The sequence below is a fragment of the Rana temporaria genome, chromosome 3, assembly GCF_905171775.1.
Source record: "Rana temporaria chromosome 3, aRanTem1.1, whole genome shotgun sequence".
In the NCBI taxonomy this organism is placed as follows: domain Eukaryota; kingdom Metazoa; phylum Chordata; class Amphibia; order Anura; family Ranidae; genus Rana; species Rana temporaria.
This window is the reverse complement of record NC_053491.1, coordinates 179300675-179322023: the sequence shown is the minus strand read 5'-3', so window position 1 is coordinate 179322023 and position 21349 is coordinate 179300675. Positions and strand designations below refer to the sequence as shown.

General features: G+C 42.1%; 1 protein-coding gene across 5 annotated transcripts in view; it reads left to right on the top strand.

Annotated features, from left to right (window-relative positions):
- Positions 1-21349, top strand: part of SCAF11 (SR-related CTD associated factor 11) — a 103318-nt gene that overhangs the window by 41769 nt on the left and 40200 nt on the right. For all 5 annotated transcript variants that reach the window (XR_005747909.1, XM_040343903.1, XM_040343902.1 and 2 more), the window contains exon 9: positions 10906-11004. Coding sequence is in view for 4 of the 5 variants with exons in the window: in XM_040343903.1 (XP_040199837.1) it covers positions 10906-11004 (99 nt within the window). In the remaining variant the exon portion in view is untranslated. The remainder of the gene's footprint in view (positions 1-10905; positions 11005-21349) is intronic.

The window sequence follows — 21349 nt, the reverse complement described above, 5'->3', positions numbered from 1 at the left end:
CCAGACTGGCCTTGGTGTCCTTGGTACGCCGATACCGGGCACCTGGTAGCAGAGGTACCCTGGCGGTTGCCAGGGCGGGAGGTCCTTCTGTCCCGAGGTTCCATACTTCCTCCTGTTGTACAGTCACTGACTTGCTCAACATGGCTATTGGAAGCCAGACTTTAAGAGACCGGGGTCTGTCCAACTTGGTCATCTTAACCATGCTGAGGGCACGGTAGCCTTCTTCAGGAGGATCTACCGTCGCACCTGGAAGACTTGCATCTCTTGGTGCGAAGAGATGGATGGAGTGACGTCCAGGGTCCTGCTGTTTTTACAGCTTTGAGTGTATCTAAACATTGTTTAAAGCACCGTTTTGGGGCACATTTCAGCCTTGGCTGTGTTCTTTCAGTGGCTTTTTGCGGCGCGTTCCCTGGTGGGTACCTTTTTTTTATGCAGGGGGTTTGTCGTATACTTTCCCCTCTTGGCCCACCTCTTCCCCCCCCCATGAGTTTTGACTCTGGTGCTCTCGGTTTTTCAGGAACCCTCCTTTTGGAAACAGATTTTTCTCTTGACACATCTCAGAAGGTGGCCCCTTTAGTGGCCTTTACCCTCTGTTAGAAGGGTTTCTAAGTTGGCGGTCTTGTCTTGCAAACCGCCATGCTTAATCCTCAAGGATTAGGTGGTGCGCCCGCAACCTTCCCTTCTTCCGTTCAGGTGTTTTCGTTCATTTCACCTTAACGAGGACATTGTACTTCCATCTTTGTGTCCTCGGCCGGCGCATCCTAGGGAGGTTGCGCTAAATACTTTGGACCTTCTTGTGTACCTGCCTGCTACGGCTCCGTTTTGGAGATCTGACTCTTGTGTCGTGTCTGTTCCATAAAAGGGCCTGTCATTGTGGTGATTATGGCTTGCAGCTCATGAAAACCCCAAATCCACAATCCCCAAAAATTTGAATCTTGCATGCAATCAATAAAACAAGGATTGTACATAGAAAAATATCGGACCTCTGAAAAGTATAAGCATGCATATGTACTCGATACTTGGTTTGGGCCCCTTTTGCAGCAATTGCTGCCTAAATGTGGCATGGAAGCTATGAGCCTGTGGCACTGCTGAGGTGTTATGGAAGACCAGAATGCTTCAAATGCAGCCTTCAGCTCTTCTGCATTGTTCGGTCTCGTGTCTCATCTTTCTCTTGGCAATGCCAATGAGAATCTATGGGGTTCAGGTCATGCAAGTTTGCTGGCCAATTAAGCACAGTAATCCACGGTCATTGAACCAGGTTTTGGTGCTTTTGGCAGTGTGGGCAGGTGCCAAGTCTTGATGAAAATGAAGTCGGCATCTCCATAGAGCTCGTCTGCAGAAGGAAGCATGAAGTTCTCCAAAATCTCCTGGTAGACGGCTGCGTTGACCCTGAACTTAATGAAGCACAGTGGACCAACACCAGCAGATAACATGGCTGGCTCCCCAAATCAACACAGACTGTGGAAACTTCACACTGGACTTCAAGCATCTTGCAGTGTGTGCCTCTCCATTCCTCCTCCATACTCTGGCTCCTTGGTTTCCAAATGAGATGCAAAACTTGCTCTCATCAGAAAAGAGGACTTTGGACCACTGGGCAACAGACCAGCTCTGTTTTTTCTTTAGTCCAGGTAAGACACTTCTGAAGTTGTTCAAGAGTGGCTTGACAAGAGGAATATGACATTTGAAGCCCATGTCCAGGATCCGTCTGTGGTGGCTTTTGATGCACGGACTCCAGCTTCAGTCCACTTCTTTTGAATGGCCTTTTCCTGACAATCCTCTCCAGGCTGCGGTTATCCCTGCCACTTGTGCACCTTTTTTCTTCCACACTTTTTCCCTTCCACCTAACTTTTTCTATTAATGTGCTTTGATACAGCACTTTGGGAACATCCAACTTCTTTTGAGGCTTTCCCTTCTTATGGAGGATGTCAATGATGGTTTTCTGCACAACTGTCGGGTCACAGTGATTCCTACTGATCCAAACTGAGACCATTTGAAGGCTCAGGAACCCTTTGCAGGTGTTATTGCTTAATTATCTGATTAGAGTGGGACACTTTGAGCCTAGAATATTGCACCTTTTCACAATATTCATATTTTCTAAAATTGTGGATTTGGGGTTTTCATGAGCTGTAAGCCATAATCACAATTATGACAAATCAAGGCTTGAACTATATTGATTTGCATGTAATGAATTTCTCTCGTATATTTCACCTTTTAAGTTGCATTGGTGAAATTTGACTTTTGCACGATATTCACATTTTTTTCGAGTTTTGCCTGTATGTAGTGTGTGTCCTTGTTCTACAAGAAATGTTGGTACAGGGGTATAATATTTTGCATGGGCAGCACAGTGGCTGGCGCTACTGCCTGGCGGCGCTGGGATCATCATTTCAGCTTCAACCATGACATTGGAGTCCTGCATGTTTTCCAAGAATGCAATTGGTGCTAAAAGCCATGGCTGGCAAAGGTGGGACATAATTGCAGCAACTTGCTTGTGTGCCTTCTCTGCCGGTTCACATAAAGCTCTAACACTGCCAGCAGCAGCACATCCTCAGCAATGATTGCAATAAGTGAGGTGGGTGCGAATAATACATGCATGTGCAATTTGGCATGTATGTGCTCTAATTAGTAGAAAGGGGTGCATTTGGAGGCTTGTCCTGGCTTTTTTGGCATCCCATATTTCAGAAGTACGGTAGTCATGGCATTTTCGGCCAACCCCCTACGGCTTGGTCTTTTCAGGTGGCGGTGGGTGCAAAGTTGCTTGGCGTATCAGTGCTCTCCCTATAACAAAGCTTTTTTTAATAGAACATGTTATGCAGTGGAGAGTAACATAGTTGCTGAAAAGATTATGTATGTCTCGAGGCATGGGGGTTTGTCACATTCATATACAAGGATGTAGGTAGATGTATGCCCTTGTAGCAGATCAATGGGTTTATATTCTATATAGGATGGTGGTTTTTATATCTCCATCAAAGTTCTAACCTAGTCATTCTATGTAGTGTCTATTGGGGCTAGTCTCTATTGAGAATTTAAGATAAATGGTTCCACCATATCTATGATGATTATGGCAATTCCAAGAGTGGTTAAGGCATTTTGGACATTTAATGACTCTCCCTAATATAGTAAGTTCTTGCTAATCCTCTCATGGGCTGTACTGGAAGAGGTGCCATTGCTTCAGTGCGCCGATTACGTCTGTCTATCTGCTAAACCGTTGAGGTTTAGGAGATATCCAAAGTAGCTACAGGTAAGCTTTATTGTAGGTTTTTCTGTAGCAAAAAGTGTAAGGATTTACAACCACTTTAAAGTGGTATTGGTGACGTGTTTACTGTTGGAGGAGGTGCGTCTCTCATGGGCTGTCCTGGAAGACTACTGGAAACTGTTGCCAGTAAACAGAGCAATATTTTGGAGGTGTGGGACTTTAAAGTTGCTTAGTACTACAAACATGTATAACACAATGACTATATTTATTACATGGAAAAACATTGATAAAAAGTCACCATATACAATATATCCACGAGAGAAGGTATATATTGTAAGATACAATATATAAAGTGACTCAAGTGCTGATAAATATTCAAAATTCCAAATATATGTGTGAAATAGATGCTCAAATGATAAAAGCTGCAACTAAATAAACGTTTCAAACACTGTGGCATGTAAAATAAAAATAGTGTATTTGTGCTAAAGTCAACCTAATTAATACAAAACACACCTTAAAATATATGCAAAAATGCTAATGCATTATGATCAAGAGATTTTAAATGTCCACAAAATGGGTGCCTTGGTATGCTGGTGCAATAAATACGATACCTAAAATCAGAGATTATACATAAATGTCCAAGGAACTGGTGCAAATAGGCTTGTCTATTGATTAACAGTCTCTGCACGTGGCACTCACAAGCTAATTGGTAGAGATTTCAGATGCTTGCTACCAATGTTCCAAGATTGCTTTGAGTAGACTCTCAAATCAAAAAGAAAGATACATAGTACAATATGCTGATGCTGGCTTCTGAGACACTACAGTGTAAGTACAACTCACATGCCATCAGATGAACTCCAGCACATATGATCAGATACAAATACTGGACTCCTCCGTCTCCTCGGGTCTTGTCACTAGGATCCTCCCCTCTGCGTTGCGTCACTTGACTTTTTCAAGGTACCTTAAAGTCGCGTGACATAATGTGTAGAGGGGGGGCCTAGTGAAGAGACCTGAGGAGTCCAGTATTTGAGGACTTAGAGCTGAGTTGTGGTCAGAACATGAAGGAGTAAGGGCCAATAGCCCTATGCATCACGCTGACCCAGAACCCCCCAGATATCCTGGAACACCCGCAGAGAGTGATTTAGATCACTGATGTACATATCATTAAAACGGTATACCCTGTAAATCAATCAAGATATATAACGCGTCTACATCAGTACATGTTGATATGTATAATCTCTTCAAACTCGCTTACTTAAAAGCTTCCTTTAAATTGGTAGCTGGGAGCCTATGATTTATTGCAGATGGGCTGTCTCAATTTTCTGTATATAAGATGAGGTAAAAAATGTGGTAGTAAGTAAAATGATTTTGGGCAAAACACACCTCCAGCACATAGTACCTAAATGATTACACATCCCCATTTTGTATTTGTATAAGAACTTGCCTCCGTATGATGTACAATCAATGGGTTTTTTTTGTACTCCAAAAAATGTACCAGTTTGACCAGCTCATAGTGTAGATTGCCCAGAAATTCATAAATCTTCTAAATATCTTAATTTTGTTATCTCAATTCTAAAGGATTTAGAATTGGGGAAAATGTATATGATCTCAAATCCTGGCTGCTTGCTGAGTCCCACCTAGTTTTTGGCACTGCCTAGACAAAGGGGCCTGCTTTCACAAGAAAATATGAAATATTTATTTTTATACTTGGTGTACTATAAAATAACAAAATAGAAAACCTATTGTAAACAAGAGTGGATTACTCAAATCACTGTGGTGTAAAACCTGCTGAGCCCTCTGATACCTTCTGCTCATTGGAAGGTTGTGACAATCTAGAAGCTGGTACTCTTGGAGATTTTCATGATCTTTTCATCTCAGTATACTTGATTACATCTCCCCTTGTCAACATTCTCACAATACTTTGCTACCAAGTGCCAGTGTATATAGTATTTTATCACGTAATGTTAAAGTTACAGAAAATGAATAACCTGAGAATGTTTTAGGTGTATCTAAAGCCAGAAACATGTTTTTTTTTATTATAAGACTATTGAGATTAATTAGAAAACCCAGTTTGCCATCCAAATGCAGTGAGGAATCCGCTATTTTTTTTTTTTTTTTTAACACCGAAGATTTGTTTAATGACTTCTAAAGGTGTGCACCAACGGCCATAATGCTACGGTCTTATTTTTTTTTCTGCTACATTGGCTCTTTAATAAATATATATAAATATTTTCAATGTTGCTACAGTGCCTTGCAAAAGTATTCGCCCCCCTTGAACTTTGCGACCTTTTGCCACATTTCAGGCTTCAAACATAAAGATAAAAATGTTTTTTTTATTTTTTTGAAGAATCAACATGTGGGACACAATCATGAAGTGGAATGAAATTTACTGGATATTTCAAACTTTAACAACTGAAAAATTGGACGTGCAAAGTTATTCAGCCCCCTTAAGTTAATACTTTGTAGCGCCACCTTTTGCTGCGATTACAGCTGTAAGTCGCTTGGGGTATGTCTCTCTCTGTTTTGCACATCGAGAGACTGAAATTTTTGCCCATTCCTCCATGCAAAACCGCTCGAGCTCAGTGAGGTTGGATGCAGAGCGTTTGTGAACAGCAGTTTTCAGTTCTTTCCACAGATTCTCGATTGGATTCAGTTCTGAACTTTGACTTGGCCATTCTAACACCTGGATATGTTTTATTTGTGAACATTCCATTGTAGATTTTGCTTTGTTTGTGATCATTGTCTTGTTGGAAGACAAATCTCCATCCCAGTCTCAGGTCTTTTGCAGACTATCAGGTTTTCTTCCAGAATGGTTCTGTATTTGGCTCCATCCATCTTCCCATCAATTTTAACCATCTTCCCTGTCCCTGGTGAAGAAAAGCAGGCCCAAACCGTGATGCTGCCACCACCATGTTTGACAGTGGGGATGGTGTGTTCAGGGTGATGAGCTGTGTTGCTTTTACGCCAAACATAACGTTTTGCATTGTTGCCAAAAAGTTCGATTTTGATTTCATCTGACCAGAGCACCTTCTTCCACATGTTTGGTGTGTCTCCCAGGTGGCTTGTGGCAAACTTTAAACAACACTTTTTATGGATATCTTTAAGAAATGGCTTTCTTCTTGCCACTCTTCCATAAAGGCCAGATTTGTGCAGTATACGACTGATTGTTGTCCTATGGACAGAGTCTCCCACCTCAGCTGTAGATCTCTGCAGTTCATCCAGAGTGATCATGGGCCTCTTGGCTGCATCTCTGATCAGTCTTCACCTTGTATGAGCTGAAAGTTTAGAGGGATGGCCAGGTCTTCGTAGATTTGCAGTGGTCTGATACTCACATTTCAATATTATCGCTTGCACAGTGCTCCTTGGGATGTTTAAAGCTTGGGAAATCTTTTTGTATCCAAATCCGGCTTTAAACTTCTCCACAACAGTATCTCAGACCTGCCTGGTGTGTTCCTTGTTCTTCATGATGCTCTGCGCTTTAAACGGACCTCTGAGACTATCGCAGTGCAGGTGCATTTATACGGAGACTTGATTACACACAGGTGGATTCTATTTATCATTAGTCATTTAGGTCAACATTGGATCATTCAGAGATCCTCACTGAACTTCTGGAGAGAGTTTGCTGCACTGAAAGTAAAGGGGCTGAATAATTTTGCACGCCCAATTTTTCAGTTTTTGTTTAAAATTTGAAATATCCAATAAATTTCGTTCCACTTCATGATTGTGTCCCACTTGTTGGTTGTTCAAAAAAAAATAGTATTACATCTTTGTTTGAAGCCTGAAATGTGGCAAAAGGTCGCAAAGTTCAAGGGGGCCGAATACTTTCGCAAGGCACTGTATGTTTGATTCATTTGTGGGTGTTACTAGTAGTCCCAAACAGCTGTTTTTTTTTTTTTTTTCCCCCTATGTTGGTTTAGAATTGTCTGAGTTGCAAAAAAGTATAATGCTTTTTCGTCTGGATCTGTAGGCACCATTCTCATGTGCTTTAAAGGGCAGACTACAATTTACTGTGGGAAACATGGTGCCGGCTTTCTGTGGACAGCTGCGAGTTGAAGGCAGTGTACAAATCGATGCAGCCGTCCGCATATAATCAGACAGCTATTACCTGTGAATGATTGACCCTGGATGCACACTGTTTCCAGGTCCCGTCATCCACAGGAAATTGCTGCATATCCGATTTACATGTGAGCCTGTGGCTTCCTGCTTGCAGTTTTTTGCAGAAAGCCTTTGGTTTACCCCAGGAAATTGTAGTGAGTCCCCAAACACACGTGTAAATGAGGGATTATTTTGGGCAAAATGCAGTTAAGTCGTGGTGATTTAATTGATTGAAGGCTTCTGTCAATATCTGTGGTGATATATTTAAAAAAAGAATATCTAAATTTTGGGTTTCTTCCATGACCTAGTGGATCCTTCTTGAGAATACAATATTCAGAAAGTCTTGTTTAAAACAAACTCTTCTAAACAAGATATTGGAGTGGCACATCAATTTGGTTAGGTTAAGTTTAAAGCCCGTGATTTGTGCCACGTAGTGGTTGCAAATATTTATAGGCACAAATGCAGGAAACTATTTAATTTTCCTCCATTTTGTGCTTTTTTTTTTTTTATGCAAAAATTTCCATATTTGGTGATCTGTACATTAGATTCTAGTTTGCCATTAACACCAAAGGCATCTGCACTTTTAATTTTGTATTTTTATATGTAAACTATTGGAGGGCTAATCTGAAATGACTGAGCTCTGATAAACCACCCATCTAAAACCAGACATCTATTTTTAGGTTGCGCTTTCAGAGCAAATAATATTGTAATCTTGATCTCCATTTTTTTTTTTTTTTTTTTTAATGACATCATAAGATCAAATTCGACTTTAAAGTCCGTTACTACAGTGGGTTTTAAATCTGTTTTGCAGGCATTTAACCAAGCCAACACATGAGCTTCTTGATGATTATGGAAGACTTCCTCGCATTAAAAGCTCTTTTCGGTTGTGGGCAGATCCTCAGGAGCGTGGAAGACATTCTTGCTTTAAAAAACAAGCAGCTCTTGTAGCCCTTATTTCCTTCTCTCAAATAGCTGACGTAAGAAGCAAGTTTTCTATTGGTTATCACAGAATACCTTGCCAGAAGCCTTGAATCAAAACCTTAGATGCAGAGAGCAAAAAATCTTAATTGCTTAATCACCTCTGTTAAAATTCTAAAAGGATGACATTAAGAACAAATGAGTACATGGGTGCTGCGGGCTCATGACCTAGTAAGCACAGGGTTAAGGAGCAATGCCAATGCTTATTGTATGGTTCACTGAACTCCAAGGGAGAGAACTCTACCATTGTATGCAGTTGTTTAGGGTTGGCAGTGTAAATGAGACCTTAATATTTTCCTTGCATCAAGCTCACTTCATACCCGTGGACATCGTATACAGAATGACACATTCCCTGTAAGATTTAGAGATTGCTGTGGGCACAGATCACAGCATGACTTGGTGCCTGTGTACCCTAGTGCAAGGCTGTATTGTACTGCTAACAATATGATTTATACAGCTAATGGTAACACCCACAAATCTGTACAAGCTGTCAGTTTTTCCTAGCTTTTGTGCTTAATGATACTTTGGTCAACTTAGACTTTTTAGCTACAATTATGCCTTTGAACCGAACACTGCCATGTAAGTTAAGTACAGTGTGGTTAAAGCTCACCAGACACTATTCCACCCCCCCCCCCCCTTTTTTTTTTCTTCTTCCCCTTATACCTTTTGTAGTCCTAAAAGAAGTATGGCCAGAGCTGTTTTTTTTTTTTTTTGTTACACCATACCTCTTTTGGATCGCAGGAGTGCACTTGTGTTCTTATGTAACCCAGATTCTGCTAACATTGGCCTTTAGCCTGCTGTCGGCTAAAGTTGGAGCCAGTCCAGTCTCTGGAAGCATCCCAACAATATTATTGAGATCCATCCGGATGCCTGATCGGCAGCTAGCTTGGCCTCTGTATCCCTCCTGCCTCCTCCCTAGCCCAGTGCTGCAGGGGCAGAGCAGAGAGCTTAAGCTTGCAGCAAAAATAATTTGCATAAATTTAAAGGACACCGTTTAGGACAATAAGGGACCGCAAAGATATAAAATAGTGTCTAGGGTTGGGCTTTAAAAGGGATGTAAAGTGTTGTTTTTTTACATAACATACACATAACATAAATCACAAAGTTATTTTGCATTACCCTTTTGGCCCTCTTGTTTGATGAATAAAGTCTGTTTACAGTTAAAATGAATACTGAAGTGAAAAGTCTTGGATGGCTGCACTCCCATTAAATCACCTTTTATTGATCCATGATAGAAAAACGACAATCCATACAGCAATAGGGGTACAAATACAGCACAACTAACGCGTTTCACGCCTTCCCTGGTGCTTAGTCATAGCAACAGAGTAGAGGGATTTTGTTACCTGGAGTGGTGTATGTATTCTTTAAAAATAATACTGGCTAGTGTACTGCTCATAAGTGACTCTTCCTTTATTAACGGCCGAACAGGAAATCTAATTCACATTTGTGCTTTCTCCTTGGCTAACCCACACTTATGTATTTTCAACGTACAGTGGTTGTTTTACTAAAACTGGATCACGCGGAATCTGGTGCAGCTCTACATGGAAACCAATTTGCTTGCAGATGTTTTTTTTTTTTTTTGTGAAAGCTTAATTGAACAAGGTGAAGTTAGAAGTGAATTGGCTACCATGCACAGCTACACCAGATTTTGCAGTCTTCAGTTTTAGTAAACCAACCCGAGTGTATTATCTTAAGGTAAAATGTACACATGCACAAAAGACTAGTTCCCTTTTACAGTGTGGTAACACACTCCACAGTTAAACATACTCTGCTGAGCTGCTGGTAATTTTTTCTCTGTTTAAACGTTGCGTTTAAAAAAAACACTGTTGCTGCAAACACGGTACAACAGTCTCCAAAAGAAACGTATTAATATTTTCTGACAGGCATAAGACCCCTTTCACACTGGAGGCGCTCTAGCGCCTGCAAAAAGCCTCAGCTGCAATCCCAGTGTGAAAGCCTGAGTGCTTTCACACTGGTGTGCTGCGCATCAGGAAAAGTCCTGCAAGTGGCTTCTTTGCAGCGCTTTAGGAGTGGTGTATATACACCGCTCCTAAAGCGCCCCTGCCCATTGAAATCAATGGGCAGCGCTGCTGAACCGCAGCCAAAGCGCCGATACAGCAGCGTTTTGCCTGCGCTTTTAACACCATTTCGGCCAATAGCGGATGTTAAAAGTGCCCCACTAGCGGACGAAAAGCAATGCAAAAATTACGGTAACGCGCTGCTAAAAATGGTGTTTCAATGTAAAAGCAGCCTTAGTATTAGAGCGTGGCGGTTTATAGGATTTCTGACGGATAGAACCTCTGCTTCCAACACAATTACTGGTCTCCTGCGTCCTTTGGTTTTGTCCGATGGCACGCTCATTACTACGTGACACAGTAGGCGCAGGAGAGCTTTAATGTGGTGTGTTTTTTTTTTTAACACAAATGCACAACTTGGTCACTAGTAACGGAAGTGGGGGGGGTGGGGGGGGGGGGAGATTTCTCAACCTACACCTGTAAAACCTCTGCCTTTTCTGTGCTATCCAAGAAAACATTTGGTTTAAATTGGTCTTTTTTGCAGTCTACAGTGTTCCTGCTAACATGCTTTAGTGTATTTGGATTTTACTGTATAAAAATGTGGTTATTGAAAATGTATTTTAGTGCAGAAATGGAAGAGACGAGCGAGCTGTGTTTGATACAGCGGAAGAGGGAAGGGATGAAACATTTGAGGCTTCCAACTACAATGGAAAGAATAGAAAGGTATGTGCTTTTATTGTATTTGACTGCACACTTCCACATGAAATCAATCAACTATGTACTGAAAACTTTTTTTATACTAAATTTCCATCTCCAGGCACATAACTCTCCTGATTGCTGATGGCAAAAATGCTTCTAGGGGCTCATTTACAAAAGTTTATCCTTGGTGAGTTTTTCAGGGATGTTTGACAGGCAGTGAAAAGGTGAGAAAAAGGGGGTTGGTAGGTGGTGGCGCCTGCTGTGTAGACTATACTATAATTGTGCTGATAAAGTGAAATATGTAAATACTTCTTAGATTACATTAAGTGAAAAAATATATACAAATGAAAATAAAAATATGAAATATATATATATATATATATATATATATATATATATATATATATATATATATATATATATATATATATATATATATATATATATTTAGTAAATGTGTCACATATAGATCTGGTAATGCTCAATACATGCATAAAGTCCATATGATATTGCATAAAGTCCATAAAGTGATTAACGTGCTGAATAATACATTTTCTAAAGATATATTGCTGTATTATAAAGTTCTGATCCGTGCAAAGGGTGCTGCATGCCACTCTTAATAGAATTTCAGGTTATTCACTCTGTGCACCCTTCCTCTGTGCTCGAGTGTTTCCCGCACTCACCAGATTAAAATCCCCTTCTGGGGTAGCAGGCATCCACAGTGTACGTCCCTGTACATGGACTTTATGCAATATCATATGGACTTTATGCATGTATTGAGCATTACCAGATCTATATGTGACACATTTATTTACTAATATATATATTTCATATTTTTATTTTCATTTGTATATATTTTTTCACTTAATGTAATCTAAGAAGTATTTACATATTACACTTTATATACACTTTATATTTCACTTTATCAGCATCAGCACAATTATGGTATAATCTACACAGCAGGCGCCACCACCTACCAACCCCCCTTTTTCTCATATTTATATTCCACCCCGGTGGGATACTTTTGTAGGGGCAGCCACTGTAACCGATATTCTTTTATACTTATTTGCATTCATTTCATTGTCCTCCCTGCAAAACCTATATACATTTATTTTTTTTCCGTGGCGCGGATTCATACTACCTTTTCAGGCAGTGAAAAGGTGTTATGTCATGTCCCCATCTGTTTAAACACCTAAAAAGCTGTGGGTGGTACTACTTGCTGGATGCGTTGTGTGAGTATATGCGTTTGTGCGGCTGGAATTCCCAGGTGCGGCCTCTCTACCTAAATTCAGAACATGAGCACAACTTCGTACTGCATCTAGCTGCAGTGAATGTCTTAGACTTTGCACTTTTTGGCTTTTGACCGAATGAAGGTGCTAGAAATGGATGCATGAGGGCTAAATGTCCAGTGTGCACATGGTCTTTAGCCACACTAATCTGACACTTCATTCTCAAGTGTTCATTTTTGTTAACATGATACGAGTCCTCTGTGGCACCTAGGGAAAACAAAAGTAAATGGGAGAGAAAGCAGTGCATAGTGTGGACACTTCTATTGGCTTTACAGCAGTGAGGTCCCTTTGAGATCCCAGAGGAGTGATGCCTGTGCAAGAAAAGGTAGGAGATCAGCATGGGCACATCTGCACAGCTGGATTAGTGATATCGTGCATCAGTACTTGGCACTGCCATGGGACCCAGATGGTGTCCTTTGGTCAGATAAATCTTGCTTCACACGGTAATATTGGGGTGGGGAGTGCAGGTTAAGGTTTTTGGGGAAGGGGTTTATATTTTGTCTGAAGATGGGCTTTTCTTTTAATATATCGAGCTAATTGCACAAAAGCCATGTAAATGGTTTACTATTTGGCTTCTAAAAAATTTCAGCAAGATATATATAAATGGTTGCACTAAAAAACACTTGGAATCTTTCATAAAGTATGAAGCTTGTAATAAACAAATTTTTTTTTTTTTTTTTTTTGCTTTTTTGCATTTACGTTCACCTTCAGCAAGATTTTACAAAAATCCTCCAATGCAAATTTCATGTTCTGGTTAGTAGTACATAGCAGCACTCCTATTTTAAATGCTGCATCTCCTCCCATTACCTATGCAGCTATAGGGGGGTTGTCAACAAAAACGTCTTTCCCCTATTGTTTGCAGGATGGGCTAGACATTAGTTGTGTGCCCCTAGAGGCAGTTCAAACTACACACTTGCCTTCTCTTGCTGAGGTCAGGAGACCTCCCCCATTATAACCCTTCCCTCTTTCAATGTTTTTTTTGCTGGTGTCCATTGACAATGGACGACTTCTCTATTGAGTTTACCTCTTTCCTATGGCTGTAAGAATTCTTGTGTTGGACATCCTGGCTGCATTAAAGCCACTGAGGCTTTTGCAAATATCAGTTGCTCTCCATTTTGTTGAAGTGAGGCTGGCTTGTAATGTTTCTGGGTGAATTGGCTCCTGCTATAGGTGCTCCCCTTGATACGTAGTGCAGCGTGTTAGGGGCAGGAGATATGCACATCGTGGAGGGCAAAGCCAGGATGGGGTCTGACCCTTCGTATCTTGCCTGCATGAAGACTTCAGTGGGGCAGAAGCCTTTTAAATATTCATTCGTAGGTTACCGCAACCTCCCAAAGCTAGAAACCACCCGTGTGATTATGACTTAGTTGGGAGCAGTTTTTTAAATTTGCCACTATTTGATAGCCAGGGCAAGCATCTTTATTGCTTTTACTTTGCCAGAATATGCTCCTATGGTGACCTAATGGATTGGCACTCAATGCGCTGCCTTGTTAAGTGGGTTATTGAGACTGCACGGCCCTGCCTCTTCCTCTAAATGTGCTTACTGATCGGCAACAGCTCCTCGCTTTTGCTCAATTGGCACAGCGCAGTGGTCTCCCTGTTTTACCTGGGTTCTCAACGTCCTACAGTGCTCTGCGCAAAAAGGCCCTCTCCCTCTACAGGCGCAGAGGTTTCAAATACCCATGTGGACACTGGCAACTCCACAGAATCAGTTCAACTTCAACTTTAACCTTCATCTTTCTGCCCCTCCACATTCTCCCTCCCCTCCGGGTCCTGCATGATGCAAGGACACCGTAGACCAAACTCATTGGTGAGGAGGAGCAACCAACTCTACTCTGCAGATTCTGGGAGGCAGTAGGGAACCTTCAATCTAGGCCCTGCTGCTAAGCCCTTTACATCAAGTGGAGGCAGAAACCAGTGGCCCCTGTCTAGGTAAGAACGCTTACATGGGTGCAGACTGCATACTTGGGGGGGGGGGGGTAGTTCTTCCCCCTCTCTATCCTGCAGGACTTTGTTGCTCCTTAACCACTTCCCGCCTGGCCTATAGCAGAATGATGGCTGGACGGTGGTTCGGTTATCCTGACTGAGCGTCATATGACATTCAGAATAAATAAGGGCCTCTGTACACCCACATGGCGGCGATCGGTGCGGTGTCAATCTGACACACCGATCTCGGTAAAGAGATCCAGCGGAGGCTCTTTACCACCGTGTCTGATCACAATGTAAACAGAACTGTTGATCGGCTTTTCCTCACCCACAATGGACCACCAGGGATATGCCACTCAATTCCCAGGCAGTTGCCAATCGGTACCCATCCACAATGCTTGCCAGTGCAATCTATCGGTGCCACCCATAAGTACCCTTCGGTGCAGCACATCAATGCCACCTCGTGCCGCCTTAGTGCCCATCAGTGATGGAGAAAACATACTAATTGGCAACATTTTATAACCTGTGTAAAGGGAATAGTTGCGCTATCTATGTGAGTGAGAATGTTTTATAATGCTTGATGTGCCGTTAAAGTACAAACTACAGTGGAACAATAGATCCAACGGCATATAAACACAGATAAATACAGTGATGAAAATAAGTATTTGAACACCCTGCTATGTTGCAAGTTCTCCCACTTGGAAATCATGGAGGGGTCTGAAATTGTTATGGTAGGTGCATGTCCACTGTGAGAGACATAATCAAAAAAAAAAAAATCACAATGTATGATTTTTTTAACTATTTATTTGTATGATACAGCTGCAAATAAGTATTTGAACACCTGAGAAAATCAATGTTAATATTTGGTACAGTAGCCTTTGTTTGCAATTACAGAGGTCAAACGTTTCTTGTAGTTTTTCACCAGGTTTGCACACACTGGAGGAGGGATTTTGTCCCACTCCTCCACACAGATCTTCTCTAGATCAGTCAGGTTTCTGGGCTGTCGCTGAGAAACACGGAGTTTGAGCTCCCTCCAAAGATTCTCTATTGGGTTTAGGTCTGGAGACTGGCTAGGCCACGCCAGAACCTTGATATGCTTCTTACAGAGCCACTCCTTGGTTATCCTGGCTGTGTGCTTCGGGTCATTGTCATGTTGGAAGACCCAGCCTCGACCCATCTTCAAAGCTCTAACTGAGGGAAGGAGGTTGTTGCCCAAAATCTCGCAATACATGGCCCCGGTCATCCTCTCCTTAATACAGTGCAGTCGCCCTGTCCCATGTGCAGAAAAACGCCCCCAAAGCATGATGCTACCACCCCCATGCTTCACAGTAGGGATGGTATTCTTGGGATGGTACTCATCATTCTTCTTCCTCCAAACACGGTTAGTGGAATTATGACCAAAAAGTTCTATTTTGGTCTCATCTGACCACATGACTTTCTCCCATGACTCCTCTGGATCATCCAAATGGTCATTGGCAAACTTAAGACGGGCCTTGACATGTGCTGGTTTAAGCAGGGGAACGTTCCGTGCCATGCATGATTTCAAACCATGATGTCTTAGTGTATTACCAACAGTAACCTTGGAAACGGTGGTCCCAGCTCTTTTCAGGCCATTGACCAGCTCCTCCCGTGTAGTCCTGGGCTGATTTCTCACCTTTCTTAGGATCATTTAGACCCCACGAGGTGAGATTTTGCATGGAGCCCCAGTCCGAGGGAGATTGACAGTCATGTTTAGCTTCTTCCATTTTCTAATGATTGCTCCAACAGTGGACCTTTTTTTACCAAGCTGCTTGGCAATTTCCCCGTAGCCCTTTCCAGCCTTGTGGAGGTGTACAATTTTGTCTCTAGTGTCTTTGGACAGCTCTTTGGTCTTGGCCATGTTAGTAGTTGGATTCTTACTGATTGTATGGGGTGGACAGGTGTCTTTATGCAGCTAATGACCTCAAACAGGTGCATCTAATTTAGGATAATAAGTGGAGTGGAGGTGGACATTTTAAAGGCAGACTAACAGGTCTTTGAGGGTCAGAATTCTAGCTGATAGACAGGTGTTCAAATACTTATTTGCAGCTGTATCATACAAATAGTTAAATCATAAATTGTGATTTCTGGAATTTTTTTTTTTGATTATGTCTCAAAGTGGACATGCACCTACGATGACAATTTCAGACCCCTCCATGATTTCCAAGTGGGAGAACTTGCAAAATAGCAGGGTGTTCAAATACTTATTTTCCTCACTGTATATCAAACTGTGAAGATGTTGTATACTAAAAGAAAATACTAGCAAAAAATGTATAAATATGAGAGTCTACAAGTACGGTATATATCTACTGAACAAAAACATGCTCAAAATGAATAAAGAAATGAGTGCAACGTCCATTACATCCAAGGAAAGTGAATCCAATTCCCCAGTGCAACAAAAAATGTTTTGAAAGGCTGAAGCTGAAATTGAAAATGGATATCCCCACCACCAAGAAGGTAGGCTTATATTTGTGACGCACTAGAGGTAACGGGGACCCTTGCTGTATAAGGTAAAGCTCCTAGTAGTAGCAAGGTCGCAAACGCCTGCAGATTTTACCCTCTGCGGGGGTCTTGAGTCCGTCTGAGATGTCAGAATCCCCAGGCTTTTATCGTCCTCACCGCCAGTACTGTATCTCCGTCTGGTATGTTAGTGGAAGTTTCTCATCATAGAGGGGCTAAGCCCTCCCTCGGACTGGGATCGGGCGTGTGAAAGGGTAGAAAAAAAACTTGAATATTGTATTATCCTGTACTGATGTTTTTTTCAAGCTACAGGACTATTGGCATTTTTTATTTTATTCAGACTTCATGAAAGTAACTTTCTAACCCTTACTTTCCAGCCATCCTCCACAGTCAATATAATCATTTCAATTTGCCATATGAAGTGAGAAAATCTGTGAGGGAGTTCTGACCTTCCCGCCAATTTTTTCCTGACAGATGTGAGGGGGACATCCTGAGCTTCTGTCAGTGCCAGGCTGTTGATAGCTGAGGGTAGAGCTCATGTCAGTGCCAGGCTGTGGGTTGTAATGGCTGATCACAGGGAATCTCAGCCATGAAATGTTATAACCAAACAATTTTTTTTTTCAAAACATTTTTATTTTTAAGCAAAAAAAAAAAACTGCAGAGGTGATCAAATACCACCAAAAATCTCTATTTGTGGGAACAAAATAATAGTTTGGCAACAGTGTAGCATGACTGTGCAATTGCCATTTAGACCGCTCTGAAAATTGGCTTGGGCAGGAAGGGGTAAATACCTGGTATTGAAGTGGTTAAAGAGGAAGTAAACCCAGATGGTTCCCTGCAAAGGTAAAGCATAATGGGCTACGATGCATCGCATCGTAGCCAATTCTGTGACCCCTGCAAGAGAAGCCCTCAATGTCCCCGTCTTCCTCCATTGCAGCGAGCGTCCATTCTAAACCCCTCTTCTGGGGGCCGTGAACTCCAGCTCTGTGACTGGCCGTAGTCGCGTGACGTCACTACCGCACATGCGTGCGGGAGCGGCCACTTACGGCATGCCCCGAGCTAGAAACGGCACAGCGTGCCCTTTCTAACTGGGGCTTGCGCAGAAATCGATGTACGGCGATTTGTAAATATCTCCTAAACGGTGTCGGTTTAGGAGATATTTCCAGTACCTACAGGTAAGCCTTAATCTAGGCTTGCCTGTAGGTGCAAGTGGTATGTAAGGGTTTACAACCACTTGATCTCCCCATTTCAAGCACCCGTAGGCTTTTTTTTTTTTTTTTTTACTCTCAATGCACCAGGTGGTGTTTTAGCAGGCTTTTGCAGGCCACTAAAGACATGTCTCAAGTTAAACTGGAGCTGGAGAAAACCTGTAGTCCTTCTCACAAGTGTTTGGTTTTAAAAATTAGATATACATTTTTTTTCCCCACATTCTTTCAGACCTTACACCCCCAATAGAGGTGGCTGTGGACTGTTCCTATTTTTCACTCTTGTTTAATGTAATCAAAAGTATCCATTCTACAATAAAAATGCAGCTATATATCTCATTAAAGCGGTGTTTCACCCTGAAAAACAACTTTATAGCATCTCATTGAGCATAGTAGCGTGAGCTACAGTATGCCTTTATATATTTATTTTTTTTGCGCCGAACTCGCTGTGTAATCTCGTAGTAAAATTTCAGACTCCCCGCGGGGAATGGGCGTTCCTATTCAGAGGGCTCGTGGTTGACGGCCGGCTATGGCGCGTCACGCTTCACGGAAATAGCCGGAGTAGGTCCCTCTAAATAGGAACGCCCATTCCCCGGAAACTTTCGTAGGCGATTACACTGAGTACGGCACCAAAAAAATATATGAAGGCATACTGTAGCTCACGCTACTATGCTGAATGAGGTACTAGAAAAAAAAAAGTTTTTAGGGAGAACCCCCGCTTTAAGAACAGCGCTCACGTGACTTGCCCGCTTCTTCCTCATCTGATAATTGCATTGGGTGAGGCCGCGAATGACGTCGGGAGGAGGACTCTTGATTAGTTATATAGCAGCATTTTTATTGTATAACACTTTTGCAGATTATATTTTTAACCACTTGCTTACTGGGCACTTAAATCCCCTTTTTTGCCCAGACCAATTTTCATCTTTCAGCGCTCTTTGAACGACAATTGCGCGGTCATACAAAACTGTACCCAAATAAAAATGTTATATTTTTATTTATTTCCCCCCCCACAAATTAGTGTTTTTTTTTTTTTTTTTGATCACCTCTTATTTAAAACATTAAAGGCAGACAAAACCGTTTTATATTTTGTTATAAAATTTGGCAAACAGGTAATTTTTCTCCTTCATTGATGTACGCCGATGGGCGGCACTGAGGTGTGGCGCCTGTAGGCACAGATGAGGCGGATGTGCCTCTTCCTCTTTGGGACTGATGTCCCTTGCACAAAAGCCACCGATCAGCTTTTCTTTTCTCCTTGTGAGCGCGAGGAGAAAAAAAGATTACTGAGCTTTTGTTTACATCACGTGATCAGCTGTCATTGGCTGACGACTGATCACGTAAAGAGCCGGGATCGACCCCTTACTCCGATCACCCGAGTCTGACTCTGTAATCAGTGTGCTCCCTGCAGGGGGTGCGCGGGAAGCATGCAAAGGGGAGGACGTCTATTGACTGCCTCCCGGCAAAGCAGATCCACGCTGTAGCTGTCATTCGGCTATAGCGCGGATCTGGAGAAGTTAAACTGACAACCACTTGTCCGCAGGCCGGAGTGCCTGTGAATTAATGATGGGAGCAGCAGACCGGGTGCGCTAGCGGGTTGCTGACCCCTGGCCTGAAGAATGGCATTCCACCTTCCCTGTTAAGGTGCACTCTACCAGACCTGTTGGGCATCGGTTTTTTTTTTCATATTTTTAAGGCTGCCACTTGGTCTTCTGTTTTTAACATTTAAGTGTTACCAGGTGCTTTGAGGTATTGCCCCCTCACCTGACCACCTGCGCTCAACTCCATTTCAGAGGGAAAGAATGTGCCTCAGGACAGCCTGCGGGCTTGCATCTTGTTAATTCATAAAGAGAAGGATCTCCTCAGGTGAAAATTGGTTATCGCCAACCTGAATTCTGATCTGAAGAGGTTTGCCAAAATCCTAGCCAGTCGGCTACTTCCTCATATCCCACGTCTTATTCATTGGGACCAGGCAGGCTTTGTACCTCTACGTGAATAGGGATATTACAATTTGAGTCCTCAACTTGATCCATGCTGTCAGGATCCCCTGTTCTGGGGAATCCAGAGTTTCAAGCTGGTCTTCACACCCCGCAATTCAAATGTCTGTTGTCCAGTGGTCCCCCCTCTTTATTGAATTCTGGTTATCTTTGTACCCTTCTATGCTTAGTCTTGCCTAGGTTGTACTGTGCAATTTTAGGTAAACTATTAAAAAAAACAAAGCGTGACCAGGTAAATCTTCAGTTCCACTTCTAGCACGAGGTGCTACAAGTTGCTCTGAGTTATGTCGCGCCATTCTTGATGCTTTTTGTTATGCGAGTCTGGCGTTTGCTGTGTTGCTCACCCCTCAGTTGGACTGCTTTTGGATGTCCCACAGTAGTTGACGAAAGATCCTGCATCCCATACTGTACAACTAATCTGCTTCTTGGGGTACAGTACCTGGATACATGTCTTCCTCTGTTCTTGTGATCTGCTTGTTACAAGACTGGGGATAGCTGAAAGTGATAGTGATTATATAGGGGGATGTTCCGATGACCTTCTCTTTTTACCAGCTTCCAATAGCCTGAAGGTAGCTGCATAAACCATGGTTAATGGCTAAAGATCTCTGTCCTATTATGTACTCCCTAGAAATGGATTTCAGAAATCCTGTTGATCCAAACTTTTTTCTTTGTATACACTATAATTCATTTTTGGACATGGTGGCAAATCTAAATATCCAGCACAAATACATATTAAGTATAGGTCTTGGACCAGCCTGTGAAATTTTTTTTTGATCTATCATTTCCGTTGACATTGAGTTATGTACACCTCCTGTGCTGTTTCTTCACAAAAGCAAGCCACACAGGGCATTGATATCAAACAGAGCACTGCATTTTGTGTGGCACAGGGTATGTAGAAAGAGGTCTCTTGCATAATAAGTTCTTTTCTGCATTGGTACAGACGGCTAGAAACACTACAAGGGACACTTTAAACAACCCATCTTTTTTGTGCATAGTTTAGAAGGTGCACAATATAAACAGTGAATGTTGGACATGCTGCTACATAAAAAACATTAACTTAATCTACATGTTAAAGTATGTTCAAACCAAGGATGATAATTTTAAGCATTAGAGCTTACCAGTCCTTAAATGGTGGCTGCATTCGTTTTTTCATTTTTCAGAGCATTTCAGGTGCAGAAAATACATGACGATCTTGCAAAGAAGGCACTGTCCTTTTCACATCTATAAGCTGCAATGGAAGCAAAAACAATCTTATAAAAGAAGTCTTGGGGGTTAAAAAAAATTGGACATACCTGTACATACTTCTCTCCAAGTTGCAGCAGCCATGTAACATTGCAGCTTTCCCATGTTGGCTCTAATACCTAGAGATGACATGACCAATGACAATGACCTGTCGGCTTGTAATGGAGAACGCTCCCTTTCATTCGCTCAACACCACTCTGGTCCCCAGGGCTTACTGGCCTGACATGCCTGGAAGGAA